Raw genomic sequence first — 20,899 nt, forward strand, 5'->3', positions numbered from 1 at the left:
ACTCCAGTCTGCTTGTGCCATGATTTCTGCCTCCTCTCTTTACAGCTCTGCTAAGGAATACGTGCCTGTATGTAATATGTGCACACCCCTGAACTCACACCAGGACAACACACACTGCCGACACCCTAGGCTTCTTTGGCCCCGATGCCCCCACCCTCGGGCCTTGGCTGAGTGAGGTCCCGGGAGGGTGCAGGTAGGAGACCTGGCTGGCTGCTGATGGGCCATGGATGGCCAGTTTGGGCGTGAGAGGAAGAGGGTGCAGAGGACTCTGGGGTCTTGCCTCAGGACTGGTGGTGGGGGGTGGGGGGTGCTGGGGTACACAGCAGACTCAGGAGGGCCTGGGGAAGCCATCCAACCATGTGGCATTTAAGCTTCCTAATGACATTCAGCAGAAACAGAGCTGGACACAAGAGCCCAGGGCTCAGAGTCGAGGTCCGGGCACCGCTGGCACCCACCCAGGAGAGTAGTGGGAAGCCTAGAGGTAGGGTCTGCACCTCCTTGAGGAGGGGCCTGGGGCCTGGAGTGAGTTCTGAACTGCAGCTTACCACTCTGCCTCTTCCTGAGGCCACCACACTCAGCCCAGGACTGTTCCTGGCCTGCTGGCCACCCCCCGCCCCTTGCACCCCAGCACCAATACCTTGCCCCTGCCCTCCTTCTGGGATGATCCTCCAGTCCTCCCCTCCACATCTGGGGCCTGCCTCCACCAACTGAAAACTGCAGTCAGGGCTCTTGTGGAGGGCCAGCACCCCAGTACCCCAATCCCAGGCAGCCCTCTCCAGTGGGCCCCTCCCCTGCACTGGGCCACCCCATGGCTCCACGGAGCCCTCCCTGCCTCCCCTCCCGCGGGGGCAGCAGTAGCCACATTTAGTCCCTCCCCTTCACAGCAGCACCCTGGGAATGCTGTACACATTCACATCTCTGCTGTCTGTCCTCCTCCCACCCGGATAACGCATCCACCCAGTGCTGGAGATCTCAGCAGGCCCCCAGCCCTTCTCAGGCCCCTCTCAGCAGCGGACTCAAGCCGCTTCCCCACGTGCTGCACCATACCTGGGCCCGGGGCCCCCTGCCTGGTGGCTGCTCCCGGGGTCTGACTCTAGACTTCACGGGGACAGTCGCAGGGTTAATCCCTCAGCCACCCCCTCTCCAGACGGGACGAGCTAATGACTCCCGACTCCTGCTCCACGCCCGCACCGCACAGACTCGCAGCGAGTGCCCCTGGGCCTACGGGGCCTCCCCTCTCGCCACGCAGCCTCCACACTGCGCAGCGCCCCGCCGCCCGGAACCACAGTGGTCTCGCTTCCCACCCAAGACCCAACCTGCCCTCCTGTCCTGGGCCGCCAGCCCAGAACCCGCAAACCGGGAGACCCAAGGACCCCGCGCGCCTGCACGTCCGCCTCACCCCCGCACGCGCCCTCGGTCATCCGATCCCTCCCTCCCAGGACAGTGCCGGTCCCACGAAGGCGCAAATGCCACCCGTACTGCTCCGCCCTGGCGGAGGGCACGTGGGTTGGGGAGTCCGCACGCGGGGGCCCTGTCCTTCCTGACGCTGAACATAACCTAAATACAAGCCTAACCATGACCAGACCCGAACCCCTGACCCTGACCCCACCCCTAATCCTGACCCTAACCCTAAACCCAACCCTAACCCTAAACCTAACCCCTGACCCTGACCCCACCCCAATCCTGACCCTAACCATAAAACCAACCCTAACCCTAACCCCTAATGCTGACCCTAGGCCTAAACCCAGTCCTAACCCTGACTCTAATCCCTAACCCTGACCCTAACCCTAAAACCCAACCCTACCCCTAACCCCTACACCTAACCCCTAACCCTGACCCTAAACCTAAACCCAACCCTAACCCTGACTCTGACCCCTAACCCGACCCCTGACCCTAACCCCGACCCTTAACGCTGCCGGGAGGGCGCTCAGTCCCGGCTCCCAGAAAGGACAGCAGCACCCGTACCGGACGGCACCCCCGGAGGGACCCGGGCCTGAGGACTCTGCTGCTCCAGCGCCCCAGCTCACGATCGTCCAGGACCCGTCGGCTACCTCAGCACAGCGTGTCCCTGTCGCTCTCCTGACCACGCCCCTCATGGCCCCGCCCTATGCCCCGCCCCTGGCCCTCGCGACCCGCGGCTCCCTCAGCCGAGTCCAGGCCCGACGCGCCAGCGCCCTCTGACCACGCCCCTCCCCGCCCCTATCCCCACCCCTTACTGCCCGGCCCCGCCCACGCCCCTTGCCGCGGGGTGGGAGCCCAGACGCACACCGCGCATGCTCTGAGCGCGACGCCCCCGACGCGGCGCTCGGCTCGGCTCGGGCATTTCCGCCTCTTTGTTTTAAACTCCGGACGGGATTTTTTTCTCCTCCTCTTGAGGGGGACCCAGAGGGAGCGGCGCCCCCTCCCCCCTCCGGCGCGGACCCCGCGTGCGCCTTGCTCGCCCGCAGCCCCGAGACCGCAGGTCAGTGAGTCCGCCCCGCCTGGCCTGGGCCCTCGGCGCCCGCTCCTCAGGCTGCGGCCTCGGCCCGTGTCCGGCCCGGAAGGCTCCGAACCGCGGGCCCGCGCTCCGTCGTCCCCGTCGGCCTGGCCCGGGAAGCCCTTGGCAGGCCCGGGAGGGCCGGCACCCCAGTCCAGGCAGGACTCCGGGAGGTCGAAGACCCCAGCCCAGGCAGGACTCCGGGAGGGCCGAGACCCCAGCCCAGGCAGGACCCCGGGAGGGCCGAGACCCCAGCCCAGGCAGGACTCCGGGAGGTCGAAGACCCCAGCCCAGGCAGGACCCAGGGAGGGCCAAGACCCCAGCCCAGGCAGGACCCAGGGAGGGCTGGGACAGCAGCCCAGGCAGGCCGCAGGGAGGGCAAGACCCCAGTCCAGGCAGGACGCAGGGCGGGCAAGACCCCAGTCCAGGCAGGACGCAGGGAGGGCAAGACCCCAGTCCAGGCAGGACGCAGGGAGGGCAAGACCCCAGCCCAGGCAGGACCCCGGGAGGGCGAGACCCCAGCCCAGGCCGGACCCCGGCAGGGCCAAGACCCCAGCCCAGGCAGGACCTCGGGAGGGCCAAGACCCCAGCCCAGGCAGGACCGCGGGAGGGCCAAGACCCCAGCCCAGGCAGGACCCAGAGAGGGCCAAGACCCCAGCCCAGGCAGGACCCAGGGAGGGCAAAGAACCCAGACCAGGCAGGACCCCGGGAGGGCGAAGACCCCAGACCAGGCAGGACCCCGGGAGGGCCAGGACCTCAGCCCAGGCAGGACCCCGGGAGGGCCAGGACCTCAGCCCAGGCAGGACCCTGGGAGGGTGAAGACCCCAGCCCAGGCAGGACCGCGGGAGGGCCGGGACCCCAGCCCAGGCAGGACCGCGGGAGGGCCGGGACCGCAGCCCAGGCAGGACCGCGGGAGGGCAGGGACCCCAGCCCAGGCAGGACCCTGGGAAGGTCGCGACCCCAGCCCAGGCAGGACCCTGGGAAGGTCGCGACCCCAGCCCAGGCAGGACCCTGGGAGGGCTGGGTCCTCAGACCAGGCAGGACCTGAAGAGAGTTGGGCTCTGGGATTGCACAGGACCCCCAGAGTGCTAGGACACCATGACACATCATCCAGGAGGGTCTGACCCTGGGGCAGGTCACTGAGAAGGGCTGGGACCCCAAGATGGGTCACCAAGGAGGGTCGGACCTGGCCACCTGGCAGGGCCCAGGGAGGGCTAGGACCCTGGGAAGAATCATGGAGGAGGGCCAGACCTAGGCACCAGGCAGAATCCAAAGAATGCCAGGACCCCAGAATAGATCCCCCAGGAAGGTCCTGCCTTAAAGTGGGTCACAGACGAGGGCCAGGGCCCTATGACCATAATTCAGGAGGACCTGACCCTGGAGCAGTCCTGTGAGTCCTGTGAGCACTGCTGGGACCCTGAGACTGCCCTGCCTCCCCCGGGACCCTGAGACCGCCCCACCTCCCCCAGGACCCTGAGACAGCCCCGTCTCCCCTGGGACCCTGAGACAGCCCTGTTTTCACCCGGGGCCCAGGACCCTGAGACAGCCCTGTTTCCCCCCGGGGGCTGGGACCCTGAGACAACCCTGTTTTCACCCGGGGGCCCAGGACCCTGAGACAGCCCTGTTTTCACCCGGGGGCCGGGACCCTGAGACAGCTCTGTTTTCACCCCGGGGGCTGGGACCCTGAGACAGCCCTGTTTTCACCCGGGGGCCGGGACCCTGAGACAGCCCTGTTTTCACCTGGGGGCCCGGGACCCTGAGACAGCCCTGTTTTCACCCGGGGCCCGGCACCCTGAGACTGGACAGTGAGAAGGGCTCATGACATGGACAGGCTCCTAAATGACCAGGACCTCAAACGGGGTCACTTAGGGTCGGGACACTGGTGTGGACGGGGAAGAAGGCTAGGCTCTCAAAGAGGACCTGATGAGAGCTGGAACTTCCAGACAGGTCCTCAGAGGGCTGGGACTCCTGAACAAGTCACTGAGGAGCATGTAGGCCCCAAGACTAGACTGTAAGGAGTACTGGGACCCTCGGGGGGGAATCCAGCAGTGTCCTGAATCTGCCCAGTCCACTCAGCTGGATGCACCTGCTGTGAAGGCCAGGCATCTGGCATCCTGGTACCCGAGGCCTTTCCATGAGACCCTGGGCCAGCCCCACAGCCCCTGCACATGAACCGCCTAGGTGATACCTGGGGTAGCTATGAGGCAGGGGCCTCAGGGTTCCAGGAGCTCCCAGCCCACAGGCTCCACACCTCAGGCTGGCACTGTGCCCTCCCCCTCAGCCCCTCGTCCAGGGCTGCTGTCCTGTCCTTGCCTTGGCCGTGGTCCGTGTCCAGCACCTTCAACCCCTCCTGCCCCTCTCCCCATCTTCAAGGTCACATGAGTGCCCCACTTCCTCAGTGTAGAGGCGTTTCCTGTGTCCGGGAGACTTGGAGGAGGGGTGGGGTCTGAGCTGGGATGTGGACTCCTGGGCATATTTTGGGGACAGTTGGTCCAAGTCAGGAAAGTTGGAGCAGGCAAGGCTATTTCCCACTCCCTCTCCAGTAAGGGAAGGAATTAAAGGATCCTGGTGGTGGTCTGGCTGGGGACAGGGGTTGGTTTATTTCTCTGAAACCTTTGAATCAGCCTTTCATCAAAAACTTGTGGGTGTTTTCCTTTAATTTGGAAGTGGTAATGAAAAAGTGGGGTGCATGAGGTATTCAGAAGCGAGCGGTCTATGCTGTCCTTTGACTAGGGAAGGGTTGTCTAGTGACATCTTGTCAGGGGTGTTTCCAGAGGGTGGTCATCCCAGGAACCCTGCTCCCAGAGGGTGCCGTGTGGCTGCTTGGTGTGCCGCACATTTCCCAAAAGAGTGAATGATGCATGAACGAATGAAAGGCAAGAGTGAATGATGCATGAACAAATGAATGAAAGGCAAGAGTGAATGATGCATGAACAAATGAAAGGCAAGAGTGAATGATGCATGAACAAATGAATGAAAGGCAAGAGTGAATGATGCATGAACAAATGAATGAAAGGCAAGAGTGAATGATGCATGAACAAATGAATGAAAGGCAAGAGTGAATGATGCATGAACAAATGAATGAAAGGCAAGAGTGAATGATGCATGAACAAATGAATGAAAGGCAAGAGTGAATGATGCATGAACAAATGAATGAAAGGCAAGAGTGAATGATGCATGAACAAATGAATGAAAGGCAAGAGTGAATGATGCATGAACAAATGAATGAAAGGCAGGAGTGAATGATCCATGAACAAATGAATGAAAGGTAAGAGTGAATGATCCATGAACAAATGAATGAAAGGCAAGAGTGAATGATGCATGAACAAATGAATGAAAGGCAGGGCCGCTCTTCAGAGACATCCCCTCGGATTAGGCGTGCGGGCTTGTCTGGAAGTTGGGCAGTACAATGAGGTGTAACCCTAAAACTCTGAGCTATCTAGACTCCCAAGAGAGACACTGAATTAGATGGTTTGGGATTTCATCTTTGCCACAGCTTCACTTCTTGGTTACTTAGGAGAAAACCATGTTAGGTTTTCAGCTTAACATTTCAGGGTACTCAGTGTCAGCCACATTGTGTCCCTGCGTGGTCAGCCTGGACCTAGAAGCTTTTACTCGCCCAGTGTAACCGCCAGGGACCTTTTTACTCAACACTTCCTTCTGATTTGCTCTTTTGACACATCCTTTACTGTTTTTTAAACTTCATTTGCTTTGTGAAATTGTGGAAGAGGCTTGTGAAGCTGAGTGTTCAGGTTTGTTTGGCTCTGTACTGTCTGGTTCCGAGGTTTTTAGAGGTGTGTTTTAGAGGTGTTTTTAGGCCGTGCTGAGTGGTTGTATTATTTATATATTGCTGTGTGGCAGATTACCCCAGAACCCCTGCCTTAAACCAACAGTCCGATGATATCTTACTGTTTCTGTGGGTTGGGAGACCAGGTGGGCTCTGGCTCAGGGACCTCCCATCTGGGGTTGTGTCTCCTCTGAAGGCTGGACTGGGGAGGGTCCGCAGCCAGGCTGTGTCACGTGACTGTGGGCTGGAGACCTCAGTTCCTTTCTCTATAGGGCAGCTCCGAGGGAGCCCATGCCAAGCCAGAGAGGGACAGGAAGGACGTCCCAGTCTTTGTGGAGTGACATTCTACCACTTTTGCCAAGAGTCATTCGGCCCCTACACACTTGAGGGGAGGGGACTCCAAAACGGTGAGCATACGATGGGCAGGTGGGGTCACTGGAACACTTAAAGCCTGCCCAGCACAGCGGTGCTGTGAGTCTGGCACCTGTCAGGGCACTGGAGAGACATCCCGTAAGTAAATCAGCAATTGCGTGTGGAGTGACGTGTTAAGATGAGGATGTGACTGTTCAGCTGTCTCTTTAATTGGTGTGGGTTTCTCCGATGTCACCATCATGATTGAGATATTTGTGATATGTAAAAGAAGATAAATTACAGATAGAAAAGATTCTTAGGAATTAACTTGCAATTTGGCATACCAGTAGCAAGCCAAAAGACCCCCCCACAAATTAAATTACAAGGTGTGTGTCACTGATGTCAAATCCTTCCCAACAGCTTCAAGTGCAAGGATTTTTGCTGTTCCCAGAGTCCCCTCATTTTCTTCCTGCCAGTGATTTTGCTCCAGAAATTATCAACCGACTTCTGTTAAGTTTTCCTAAACCATTTTAAATATATGGGGGAAATGTTTTTACCAGTTACAGTAGCCTTGTGCTTGCAGTTATTTGTGACTTCATAAAAATGCCATAGGAGACGTGAGACCCTGACCATACTGGGCCTTTGACCGGTGTGAGGACTTAACTCCAGGGTCCAGGCACTTCTGTGAGCCAGAACCTCTGCTCCTAGCCCACACCCTCCACTGCACAGGGAGCCGGACCCCATGCCTCCTTCCGGTTCTGGGCTAAAGCTAGGGCCGGGGAGGGGGCCTGTTCTGGACTCTGGAGACCTCAGCTGCCCCTCCCACCATGCCGCACTCTCTAGACCACAGCGGCTCTGTGGCAGAATCGAGAAGCTGCAGGGTGCAGCAGGGGCCCTTTGCCATGGGCTAGAATTGTTTACTTGGGTTTTTTTATTTGGATTATAAAGTGAGTCTTGTTTTGGTGTATGCTGTTACTCTATTAAATGGCAGGATTTATTTTGTTTGCAGCCTTATTTTTGGTTAATGGTTAGAATTGAAGTTGCAAATGTAATTTTTCTACAGAATTAGGCAGGCGTGTGTAATTTTTCTACAAAAATTAGCCGAGCATGGTGGTGGGCACCTGTAATCCCAGCTACTCGGGAGGCTGAGGCAGGAGAATCGCTTGAACCCGGGAGGCGGAGTTTGCAGTGATCTGAGATTGCACTCCAGACTGGGCGAAGAGTGAGACTCCGTCTGAAAAATAATAAAAAGTAAAAAAAAAAAAGAAAAGAAAATGTAATTTTTATTTTACCATTGAAATATAGTGAGGTTTAGGGACAGTTTCCTATTGTTTATCTATTTTTTATTGTGATACTTGCTGTTAATATAGCAAAAATATGGTACAATTCATTGTGCTTCAAAAATTGAAATTATTTTTAATTTCATACATTGATAGTTTATCACTGAATTTTTAAAATGTGAGGCCTTAGGAAAAACAAAACAAAACTGTCTTTCCAGATCTGCCACGTTTCTCCCGACAGGACTGAATTACGCAAATACCAAAATGACAAAGAACAATAGTGAATGTTGCCTAGGTGCATTTTTGTAGAATTATCCACTGAGTTAAGCAAAACTCTATTGACAAGAACTCATACTCTAGAAAATATAGTCGTTCAACCTATTGTTATATTGACTTGCTTTTTTAAAAGATAAACTGTAATATTTTTATTTGTTTGTTTGTTTTTGTTTTAGTTTGTTTGTTTTGAGATGGAGTTTAGCTCTTGTAGCCCAGGCTGGAGTGCAGTGGCGCGATCTCGGCTCACTGCAACCTCCGCCTCCTGGTTCAAGTGATTCTCCTGCCTCAGCTCCCTAGGTAGCTGGGATTACAGGCGCCTGCCACCATGCCCGGCTAAGTTTTTGTATTTTTAGTAGAGATGGGGTTTCGCCATGTTGGCCAGGCTGGTCTCGAACTCCCGACCTCATGATCCGCCCGCCTCAGCCTCCCAAAGTGCTGGGATTACAGGCGTGAGCCACCGCGCCCGGCCAATAAACTCTAATATTTAGGTGCATTTAGAGAGTGGATTTGTTGCCTTGGTTTCTTTTTTTCTTGTTTTCAAATTCATTGATATTTGCTGGGCTTTGCTACATTAACAGCAAATTCCAGATGTTTAATGAGAAATAGATGCAAAGAGGGGAAATCTGTCTGCAGACCTCCTTGAAACTCCCTCTAATCAATGAGTCCTGTTGGCCTCGTGGGTCTTATGTGGGCTGTGAGTCTCATGGGAGCTGTGGGCCTGGTGGGGGCTGTATGGCCTTGTTGGGGGCCTGTGGGCCCTGTGGGGGGCTGTGGCCTCGTGGGGGCTGTGGCCAAGTAGGTCCTATGTGCTTCGTGGGTCCTGTGTGGCCTGGTGGGGGCTGTGGCCTCGTGGGTCCTGTGTGGCCTCGTGGGGGGCTATGACTTTGTGGCTGCATCTCCTGTCTGGGTCTTGTGAGCTGTTACATTTCCAGGTTGTTGATCAGGGCGTGGCCCGTATTAGATGCTCAATAACAGTAACCGGAAGCTGATCCTCATGGATGCTGTGTGGAGCTGTTCTGAGGCGGCATGAGTATGAACTTGTTGGATTCCTGATGCCGCCCAGGAATGAGACCATAAAAGCTGTGCTTATTTTGCAGTGTGAGCCTGGCACGGCAGAGGGCGCACAGGGCAGGCATCATTGGAATATGGGGGCCACGAGGGCTCACCTTAAAATTTTTTAAATGTTAAGTGATTTTAATTTACTTTTTTACCCAAGTTTTTGTTAAGAAAAAAAATCGCAATACAGAAAAATGGAGAAAATTATACAGTGAGCACTTGCTGTGGTCCGAACGTCTGTGTCCCCCAGAATCCATGGGGGGCCCTAACCCCCAAGGTGGTGGTGTCAGGCGTGGGGCCCTCGGGAGGCTCTGCCCTGATGACGGGACCAGCGCTCTTTCTGTCATTTGAGGACACAAGAGAAGGCACTGCCTGTGAGGACTCTGACCCCACCAGCCCCCAAATCTGCGAGCGCCTTGATTCTGGACTCCCAGCCTGCAGAACTGAGAGGTGCGTTCTGTGGTTTGTCAGCTGCTCGGCCTAAGGTGCTTCGGTGGCAGCCGCCTGAACAGACCAGGACGGCACCGTTTACTGCCCAGACCCACTCGTGGTCGTTCGGCCACATTTGCTTCCTCTGCTTCTCTCAGTACATCCTGGACTCACCTGTGAGCGGCTCCGGACAGGAGCCTTGCTGGGAGGGTGAGTCCCACCTGAGAGCAAGAACTTGGGGAGGCCCCCACATCGCTACAGCCCCACTGTGACCCTAGGACGGTGGCACCTACTTCTCGGCGTTACCTGATTTTCAGGGCATCTTACCTCTTCCCAGCTGTCTTGAGAATGTCTCCATGTTTTCCTGAACCAGAGTCAGCCACGGCCTGGCCTTCCCCTGGAGGTCCTGGACCTTCTGACCATGCCAGGTGAGACCCCCTGGCGTTGGAGGTCTTGTCTCCCTGTCCGCCGACCGGGCTCGCATCCTTCCCACCCCACTGCCTTCTGCCAGGCCAGCGGAGACATGGCCCCTGACGTCCTCTTCAGTCTCAGCTGGAGAAAGCGGCTCTGGAGGGACTCTTCTCACTACGTCACCCAAACCTGGGCACTCCCGATTTTGAGGTAGCTTATTTGGGACCTTAATTACAGATACCAAAGTCACTTTACAGCAGTCCATGGTCAGTATGTCAGTAACAGAACTGGGCGTCGGTGCTGGGACCGTGTAGACACTGAGGGTGAGAACTGGGCGTCGGTGCTGGGACCCTGTAGACACTGTGAGTGTGAGAACTGGGCGTCGGTGCTGGGACCCTGTAGACACTGAGGGTGAGAACTGGGCGTCGGTGCTGGGACCCTGTAGACACTGAGGGTGAGAACTGGGCGTCGGTGCTGGGACCCTGTAGACACTGAGGGTGAGAACTGGGCGTCGGTGCTGGGACCGTGTAGACACTGTGAGGGTGAGAACTGGGCGTCGGTGCTGGGACCGTGTAGACACTGTGAGTGTGAGAACTGGGCGTCGGTGCTGGGACCCTGTAGACACTGAGTGTGAGAACTGGGCGTCGGTGCTGGGACCCTGTAGACACTGAGGGTGAGAACTGGGCGTCGGTGCTGGGACCCTGTAGACACTGAGGGTGAGAACTGGGCGTCGGTGCTGGGACCCTGTACACACTGAGTGTGAGAACTGGGCGTCGGTGCTGGGACCCTGTAGACACTGTGAGTGTGAGAACTGGGTGTCGGTGCTGGGACCCTGTAGACACTGAGGGTGAGAACTGGGCGTCGGTGCTGGGACCCTGTAGACACTGTGAGGGTGAGAACTGGGTGTCGGTGCTGGGACCCTGTAGACACTGTGAGTGTGAGAACTGGGCGTCGGTGCTGGGACCCTGTAGACACTGTGAGTGTGAGAACTGGGCGTCGGTCCTGGGACCCTGTAGACACTGTGAGCGTGAGAACTGGGCGTCGGTGCTGGGACCCTGTAGACACTGAGGGTGAGAACTGGGCGTCGGTGCTGGGACCCTGTAGACACTGTGAGTGTGAGAACTGGGCGTCGGTGCTGGGACCCTGTAGACACTGAGGGTGAGAACTGGGCGTCGGTTCTGGGACCGTGTAGACACTGTGAGGGTGAGAACTGGGCGTCGGTGCTGGGACCCTGTAGACACTGTGAGTGTGAGAACTGGGCGTCGGTGCTGGGACCCTGTAGACACTGAGGGTGAGAACTGGGCGTCGGTGCTGGGACCCTGTAGACACTGAGGGTGAGAACTGGGCGTCGGTGCTGGGACCCTGTAGACACTGAGGGTGAGAACTGGGCGTCGGTGCTGGGACCCTGTAGACACTGAGTGTGAGAACTGGGCGTCGGTGCTGGGACCCTGTAGACACTGAGGGTGAGAACTGGGCGTCGCTGCTGGGACCCTGTAGACACTGAGGGTGAGAACTGGGCGTCGGTGCTGGGACCCTGTAGACACTGAGGGTGAGAACTGGGCGTCGGTGCTGGGACCCTGTAGACACTGAGTGTGAGAACTGGGCGTCGGTGCTGGGACCCTGTAGACACTGAGGGTGAGAACTGGGCGTCGGTGCTGGGACCCTGTAGACACTGTGAGTGTGAGAACTGGGCGTCGGTGCTGGGACCCTGTAGACACTGTGAGTGTGAGAACTGGGCGTCGGTGCTGGGACCCTGTACACACTGAGTGTGAGAACTGGGCGTCGGTGCTGGGACCCTGTAGACACTGAGGGTGAGAACTGGGCGTCGGTGCTGGGACCCTGTAGACACTGAGGGTGAGAACTGGGCATTGGTGCTGGGACCCTGTAGACACTGTGAGGGTGGGAACTGGGTGTCGGTGCTGGGACCCTGTAGACACTGTGAGGGTGAGAACTGGGTGTCGGTGCTGGGACCCTGTAGACACTGTGAGCGTGAGAACTGGGCGTCGGTGCTGGGACCCTGTAGACACTGAGGGTGAGAAGTGGGCGTCGGTGCTGGGACCCTGTAGACACTGAGGGTGAGAACTGGGTGTCGGTGCTGGGACCCTGTAGACACTGTGAGGGTGAGAACTGGGCGTCGGTGCTGGGACCCTGTAGACACTGTGAGTGTGAGAACTGGGCGTCGATGCTGGGACCCTGTAGACACTGTGAGTGTGAGAACTGGGCGTCGGTGCTGGGACCCTGTAGACACTGAGCGTGAGAACTGGGCGTCGGTGCTGGGACCAAGTAGACACTGAGGGTGAGAACTGGGTGTCGGTGCTGGGACCGTGTAGACACTGTGAGGGTGAGAACTGGGTGTCGGTGCTGGGACCGTGTAGACACTGTGAGGGTGAGAACTGGGTGTCGGTGCTGGGACCCTGTAGACACTGTGAGGGTGAGAACTGGGCGTCGGTGCTGGGACCCTGTAGACACTGAGGGTGAGAACTGGGTGTCGGTGCTGGGACCCTGTAGACACTGTGAGTGTGAGAACTGGGCGTCGGTGCTGGGACCCTGTAGACACTGAGCGTGAGAACTGGGCGTCGGTGCTGGGACCCTGTAGACACTGAGGGTGAGAACTGGGTGTCGGTGCTGGGACCCTGTAGACACTGTGAGTGTGAGAACTGGGCGTCGGTGCTGGGACTGTGTAGACACTGAGGGTGAGAACTGAGTGTCAGTGCTGGGACCCTGTAGACACTGTGAGTGTGTGCTTACTTTTTTTTCCAGAGTCTTGCTTTGTCCCTCAGACTGGAGTGCAGTGGCAAGGTCTCGGCTCACTGCAGCCTCCACCTCCTGGGTTCAAGGGATTCTCCCGTCTCAGCCTCCTGAGTAGGTGGGACTGCAGGTGTCCGCCACCACACCCAGCTAATTTTTGTATTTTTATTAGCGACGGGGTTTCACTGTATTGGCCAAGCTGCTCTCGAGCCACTGACCTCGTGATCTGCCCACCTTGGCCTTCCAAAGTGCTGGGATTAGAAGTGTGAGCCGCCGCGCCCGGCTGTGTGTGCTTACTTTCAAACAAGGTAGTCTCTGCAGCATCACTGAGATGACATTGAGAAGAGGCTTGATAAGGTGCAGGAGGGCGTGTTCCGGGCACAGGGCGCCCTGAGCGAGAGGGCCGAGAATGTCCTGCGGTGATGGAGGAGTCCACGCGGCAGGGGCAGAGGGAGAGGCAAAGGCAGAGGGAGGTGTGGGCTGTTGGCAGGGCCAGGGCCTGACCTCGATGGCCCTGAGGAGCCTCTGCGTCCACTCAGGCTTGTGTGTTCGGGAACCCCGTGGGTGCTGCGTTGAGGTCAGTGGGGCCTGGTATGGCAGAGGCGAGGGTGCTGTGTGGGTGCCGCATGTCCTTCAAGGCACAGCAGGTTGGTTTCTAGGGGGGCCCAGTGTGAGGGAGGCAGCGCAGGTGGCTCAGAGGTGTCTGGGGCTTCCTGGGGTGCAAGGCTGTCAGAGGAGGTCAGGGCAGGGAAGTCCTGATGGACGTGCCGGCCGTCCACTGATGTGCAGCCGTCAGACGTCTGGATGGGAGTTCAAAGCAGGTTTGGGCTAGAGGTGCCTGGAGAGGAAACGTGGAGTTGGGGGGTCTGTGGGGTAGCCCCGGGGGTGGCGCTGGGGGCCGGACTGCTGAAGCGCCCCTGAGCTCCCTGGGTATAACCTGCCTGGGCCTCCTGGACAGCTGCAGGCCTGTGGGGCCTGGGTTGAGGGGGATGTCACTGAGCTACACTCTGAGGCTGGTAGTGACTCTCATCTGGGGTCCCACCTTAGTGAAGGTACCTTAGGTCTTTGTAGGAACGCAAATATTTGTATAAACAGTTAATTTAAAAAATGAGAGCTGATGTGCGCCTGTAATCCCAGCTACTGAGAAATGTCAGCCCAGCAGTGAGGCCTGTCCAGTCTCAGCCCTGTCCGTGTGAGCGCTGTGCTCTGTGTGTGGCCCCTACAGTGCCGCGGTCCACGGAGGTGGGGTCGGCTGGCTCTGGCTGGGAGTTGGGGGCCCAGTTGCTCTAATGCAGGCAACACCCTGAGCGGGGCTGGGAGTCAAGGACCAGGCTGGGGGCTCGCTGTCACAGGCGTGGGCAGGAGCCCATGGCCCTCTGAGAGCTTTGTGGCCACGGTAGGGGCTGGGCCATGGGGGAAGCAACTTTACTTCCTGGGGTCAGTTCCTGCCTGGCAGGAGATGGAGCAGGGATGCTTACTGTCTTTCGAGTCACGGACCCTTTTGAGAATTAAATTCAAAGCGCTGTCATGTTGTAGCATTGTTTTTCATTTTCTTTTTTTTCTTTTTTCTTTTTTTTTTTTTTGAGATAGAGTCTTGTGCTGTCACCCAGGCTGGAGTGTAATGGCACGATCTCGGCTCATTGCAACCTCTGCTGTACAGGTTCAAGCAGTTCTCCTGCCTCAGCCTCCTGAGTAGCTGGGACTATAGGCACGTGCCACCATGCCCGGCTATTTTTTGTATTTTTAGTAGAGACGGGGTTTCACCATGTTCGTCAGGCTGGTGTCAAACTCCTGACCTTGTGATCTGCCTGCCTGGGCCTCCCAGAGTGCTGGGATTACAGGTGTGAGCCACCTCACCCGGCTGTTTTTCATTTTCTTAAAAAAACTTTTAGGGTGGCATAGCTGTGCAGAGAACCATGTAAAGTTCCCTTTTCCTCCTCACCTGGCTCGTCTCCAGCGGGAAGGAACAGAGAGTGCTTGTTGTGGTTCTGTGTGTCCGCACGAGGTTGATGAGAACCCTCCGTGCCTGGACTGTCTTCTTGCCAGGCGCAGCTCAGGAACGTGGTGGTGCCGGAGAGTGGTTTGTGTCTGTTCCTCCCTGGCTGCTGTGAGCCGCCCCCCCAGGTCCTGTGTCCTCCGCGCGGGTTGGCGAGGGAGCTGTGTGTGTCTGTGGTGCAGCTGCAATGCGGGGTCCCGTCAGGGAACAGGAGCGAGGCGTTTATGCCATAGGGAGGTGGAGAAGGGACGGTGTGTGAGTTTCGCAGGTGCTGAGGGCTACAGTGAAGCTGGAGGGGCAGGGCGGTGCAGGCAGGGCGTTTGGGGTCAGGCCAGCTATGGAAAGGCCACAGGTGAACCAGGTGCGGAGACACAGAGCTGGAGGCATCCGGTGGTCTGGCTGGGCCTCGTCCGTGTCCTGCCGCTGCTGCAGTGATGCCAGGGGCATGGAAGGGACCCCAGCCCAGCTCCTCCCTTGGCAGTCGGAGCGTCGGGGCCACGTTATACAGAGAGGGACTCTCCGGACGATGGGAACGAGAGTCCATCGGGATCGTAGCTGCGGTGCGGTTCACAGCGTTGTGAACAGCTAATGTTGGCTGGGGGCATCTGTGGGGCCAGTTGCAGCAGTTTGGTCATTTTTGTATGAAAATAAATGAAAACAGGTTTTGCAGAGCACGTCGGTGAAGGCAGGGGTGCCTCTGGCATCGACTGGATGGCCTTTCCCTCCTGAGTGACAGCCCTGGACGTGCTGTCCCCTCATGAGGACGCCGATGTGGCCCTGCTGCCGGAGTGTGCCGAGCACGAGGGGCCAGGTGGCACACAGCACCCACGTGCCGCTGGGGAGGGTGACCGTGGGAGGAGCGCCAGTGCATCGCTGCGGAGGGTGACCGCGGGAGGAACGCCAGTGCATCGCTGCGGAGGGTGACCGCGGGAGGAGCGCCCGTGCATCGCTGGGGAGGGTGACCGCGGGAGGAGCGCCCGTGCATCGCTGGGGAGGGTGACCGCGGGAGGAACGCCCGTGCATCGCTGGGGAGGGTGACCGCGGGAGGAGCGCCCGTGCATCGCTGCGGAGGGTGACCGCGGGAGGAGCGCCCGTGCATCGCTGGGGAGGGTGACCGCGGGAGGAGCGCCAGTGCATCGCTGGGGAGGGTGACCGCGGGAGGAGCGCCAGTGCATCGCTGGGGAGGGTGACCGCGGTAGGAGCGCCAGTGCATCGCTGGGGAGGGTGACCGCGGGAGGAGCGCCAGTGCATCGCTGGGGAGGGTGACCGCGGGAGGAGCGCCAGTGCATCGCTGGGGAGGGTGACCGCGGGAGGAGCGCCAGTGCATCGCTGGGGAGGGTGACCGCGGGAGGAGCGCCCGCCCATGCGTCGTTGGGGAGGGTGACCGCGGGAGGAGCGCCCGCCCATGCGTCGTTGGGGAGGGTGACCGCGGGAGGAGCGCCCGTGCATCGCTGGGGAGGGTGACCGCGGGAGGAGCGCCAGTGCATCGCTGGGGAGGGTGACCGCGGGAGGAGCGCCAGTGCATCGCTGGGGAGGGTGACCGCGGGAGGAGCGCCCGTGCATCGCTGGGGAGGGTGACCGCGGGAGGAGCGCCATTGCATCGCTGCGGAGGGTGACCGCGGGAGGAGCGCCAGTGCATCGCTGGGGAGGGTGACCGCGGGAGGAGCACCCGTGCATCGCTGGGGAGGGTGACCGCGGGAGGAGCGCCATTGCATCGCTGCGGAGGGTGACCGTGGGAGGAGCGCCCGTGCATCGCTGCGGAGGGTGACCGCGGGAGGAGCGCCCGTGCATCGCTGGGGAGAGTGACCGCGGGAGGAGCGCCCGTGCATCGCTGTGCATCGCTGCGGAGGGTGACTGTGCAGGAGGACAGAGTGCCACAAGGGAGAGCAGCAGAGTGGTTTCAGTTCCGGGAGGTGGGGCTGGCTGCCCGTCCAGAGAGGTGCAGGGTCTCTTGTCAGGTGGACAGGGGCTGGCCCACCCGTGAGTGGGTAGGGCCTCCTGCCAGGGAGCCTTGTGCATGGCTGGAAGGAGGGCAAGGCTGATGTGGACGCAGCCCCGACATGAACAGGACCCCGCGTGGACGGGCAGTGACGTGCGTGTGGACCTGGCGTGGATGCAGCCCCGATGTGCACAGGACCCCGCGTGGATGGGCAGTGACGTGCGTGTGGACCCTGCGTGGATGGTCGGTGACGTGCGTGTGGACCTGGGTGGACGGGCGCTGATGTGAGTGTGGACCCGACATGGACGCAGCCCCGACGTGAACAGGACCCCATGTGGACGGGCAGTGACGTGAGTGTGGACCTGGCGTGGATGGTCGATGACGTGCGTGTGGACCTGGGTGGACGGGCGCTGATGTGTGGACCCGGCATGGACGCAGCCCCGACGTGAATGGATGTGGTTCCGACGTGACTGCGCTGGCATGGGAAGCAGAGGGTGAGGCTCGGCTCTGCTGTCAGGAGGACATGTCAGACTTCTGTCGCTAAGATACTGCTCAGACTTGTGTGGAGGATGAATTAGTGGGAGGGTGGCTTGGAGAAGGCTGTCCTGGGTGGGTTTCACCACTTGGACGGGAGCTCTGGCATGGTCCAGGGAGTGGCCGAGGACAGCAAGGAGGAGATGACCCCATGGGCAGCAGGAGCTCAGACGGGAGGCATGGAGCAGACGGGACTCCACGTGGCGCCACCCCTCCCAGCTGGGCTGGGCACCCGGGAGGCTGAGGACCCCGGGGAGGGAACACTGCTTGTCGGGCGGTGGTGACGATTTCATGGATGTTTGTCACTGCCCCATTACAGCAGTGCGGGCCCTGATTCTCAGGGTTCTCCAGTGAGGCTGTTCCATGCTGGCACAGGACACGCCTGCAGATCTGTGCCTGTGAATCTCAGGAGCTGTTTTCTGGAAAGTTCCATAACTCAGCAAAACTGACTCACAAACAACAGAAACTTCAAGGCTGTCCTAAGATATGGGTGGCAGAAGAAAATGTGCCCCAGGCATGGGCTTGTGATGCCGGCTCTTCCTCCTGGCAGAGCCCCCCAGAGGAAGGCTGGGCTGGGCAGTCAGCCAGACGGGGCAGGGGGCTGAGGCGTCCAGGCTGCAGAGGGTGCCAGGGTGGAGAGCGGAGGAGAGAGGGAGTCGGTGCCCTAGGAGGCTGTGGGCGAGGCGGGGCGAGGGCAGAGTGCATTGGCTGGGGGTCACCCTGCCCCCCAGGACTTATTTCACAGGACAGAGAAGCCCCCGGTGAGCGGGGCTGCCGAACGCAGGCCCCAGGGCCTGTAGGACCCTTAGGGAGACGGGTGGCTCTGCGTGTGGGTGTGGAGAGAGGCCAGTGGGAGACGGATGGATGGGTGGCTCTGCGTGTGGGCGTGGAGAGAGGCCTGTGGGAGGTGGGTGGACGTGTGTCACTGCATGTGGGTGTGGGGACAGGCCTGTGGGAGGTGTGTGGGTTGGGTGGCTCTGTGTGTGGGCGTGGAGAGAGGCCTGTGGGAGGTGGGTGGACGTGTGTCGCTGCATGTGGGTGTGGGGAGAGGCCTGTGGGAGGTGGGTGGATGGGTGGCTCTGTGTGTGGGCGTGGAGAGGCCCGTGGCAGCTCCTTCGTTGCAGAAACCGCATCGGAGCACATCGCGTAGTGCAGGACACACGGGGCGTAGGACGGCGTCTGTGTGAGAGCGGCATCTGTGCGTATGCAGTGTTATCCAAGGACACACCCACAGACACGGACACATCCTTACGCGGAGAACAGCCGCTGCCTCTTAGTGTTCAGGATGATACGTTTTTCCTTAATGTCATCCTTCGCTTTGCACATCATACTGAATACGTGTGTATGTGACTTTTACTGCAAAACAAAACAAAACGTAGAAGCCACTGTGTTATCCAGACGGCTGTGTGCTGCAGGCGCGACTTGGAACAGCAGCGCCTCCCAGCATCCCGCAGCTAAATGACAGGAGCTGGAGGCTGCCCCAGGCAGCGGCGTGGCTGGCCTGCAGGGTGTTTTGTGGGTGTCTGAGCTGGGTGGAGAGGAAGGCATATGTCACACTGAGGCATCAGAGACACATCCATTCACGTCGGGGCTGCGTCCACGCCGGGTCCACACTCACGTCATCGCCTGCCCGCCCCGGGTCCACACTCAGTCATCACCCGTCCATGCCGTGTCCACACTCGCGTCATCGCCCGTCCGCGCCGGGTCCACACTCAGTCATCGCCCGCCCGCACCGGGTCCACACTCGCGTCATCGCCATCCGCACCGGATCCACACTCAGTCATCGCCGTCCGCGCCGGGTCCACACTCAGTCATCGCCCGCCCGCACCGGGTCCACACTCGCGTCATCGCCCACCCGCGCCGGGTCCACACTCAGTCATCGCCCGCCCGCACCGGGTCCACACTCAGTCATCGCCGTCCGCACCAGGTCCACACTCAGTCATCGCCGTCCGCGCCGGGTCCACACTCAGTCATCGCCGTCCGCGCCGGGTCCTCACTCAGTCATCGCCGTCCGCGCCGGGTCCACACTCGCGTCATCGCCCACCCGCGCCGGGTCCACACTCAGTCATCGCCCGTCCATGCCGGGTCCACACTCAGTCATCGCCATCCGCACGGGGTCCACACTCAGTCATCGCCCGCCCGCACCGGGTCCACACTCGCGTCATCGCCATCCGCACCGGATCCACACTCAGTCATCGCCGTCCACGCCGGGTCCACACTCAGTCATCGCCCGCCCGCACCGGGTCCACACTCGCGTCATCGCCCACCCGCGCCGGGTCCACACTCAGTCATCGCCCGCCCGCGCCGGGTCCACACTCAGTCATCGCCGTCCGCACCAGGTCCACACTCAGTCATCGCCGTCCGCGCCGGGTCCACACTCAGTCATCGCCGTCCGCGCCGGGTCCTCACTCAGTCATCGCCGTCCGCGCCGGGTCCACACTCGCGTCATCGCCCACCCGCGCCGGGTCCACACTCAGTCATCGCCCGTCCATGCCGGGTCCACACTCGCGTCATCGCCCGTCCGCGCCGGGTCCACACTCAGTCATCGCCATCCGCACGGGGTCCACACTCAGTCATCGCCGTCCGCGCCGGGTCCACACTCAGTCATCGCCCGCCCGCACCGGGTCCACACTCGCGTCATCGCCATCCGCACCAGGTCCACACTCAGTCATCGCCCGCCCGCACCGGGTCCACACTCGCGTCATCGCCCGCCCGCACCGGGTCCACACTCGCGTCATCGCCCGCCCGCGCCGGGTCCACACTCAGTCATCGCCATCCGCACCGGGTCCACACTCGCGGCGTCGCCCGCCCGCGCCGGGTCCACACTCAGTCATCGCCATCCGCACCGGGTCCACACTCAGTCATCGCCCGCCCGCGCCGGGTCCACACTCAGTCATCGCCATCCGCGCCGGGTCCACACTCGCGGCGTCGCCCGCCCGCGCCGGGTCCACACTCAGTCGTCGCCTGCCCGCGCCGGGTCCACACTCAGTCATCGCCATCTGCGCCGGGTCCACACTCAGTCATCGCCGTCCGCGCCGGGTCCACACTCAGTCATCGCCGTCCGCGCCGGGTCCACACTCAGTCATCGCCCGCCCGCGCCGGGTCCACACTCAGTCATCGCCTGCCCGCGCCGGGTCCACACTCAGTCATCGCCGTCCGCGCCGGGTCCACACTCAGTCATCGCCGTCCGCGCCGGGTCCACACTCAGTCATCGCCCGCCCGCGCCGGGTCCACACTCAGTCATCGCCTGCCCGCGCCGGGTCCACACTCAGTCATCGCCTGCCCGCGCCGGGTCCACACTCAGTCATCGCCGTCCGCGCCGGGTCCACACTCAGTCATCGCCCGCCCACGCCGGGTCCACACTCAGTCATCGCCGTCCGCGCCGGGTCCACACTCGCGTCATCGCCCGCCCACGCCGGGTCCACACTCAATCATCGCCATCCGCGCCGGGTCCACACTCAGTCATCGCCGTCCGCACCGGGTCCACACTCGCGGCGTCGCCCGCCCGCACCGGGTCCACACTCGCGGCATCGCCCGCCCGCGCCGGGTCCACACTTGCGGCATCGCCCGCCCGCGCCGGGTCCACAGTCATCGCCTGCCCGCGCCGGGTCCACAC

The 20,899-nt window shown here is 60.4% G+C and overlaps 1 protein-coding gene across 1 annotated transcript in view; it reads left to right on the forward strand.

Annotated features, from left to right (window-relative positions):
• The first annotated feature begins 223 nt into the window (after positions 1-223).
• LOC101127950 (skin secretory protein xP2) overlaps positions 224-20,899 on the forward strand; it is a 32,665-nt gene continuing 11,989 nt past the window's right edge. Inside the window, exons 1-2 of the mRNA XM_063705147.1 lie at positions 224-242; positions 2,471-6,670. Of these exons, the coding sequence (XP_063561217.1) occupies positions 224-242; positions 2,471-3,600 (1,149 nt within the window). The 3' untranslated portion in view covers positions 3,601-6,670. The remainder of the gene's footprint in view (positions 243-2,470; positions 6,671-20,899) is intronic.

This window comes from Gorilla gorilla, chromosome 3, assembly GCF_029281585.2.
Source record: "Gorilla gorilla gorilla isolate KB3781 chromosome 3, NHGRI_mGorGor1-v2.1_pri, whole genome shotgun sequence".
Taxonomy (NCBI): domain Eukaryota; kingdom Metazoa; phylum Chordata; class Mammalia; order Primates; family Hominidae; genus Gorilla; species Gorilla gorilla.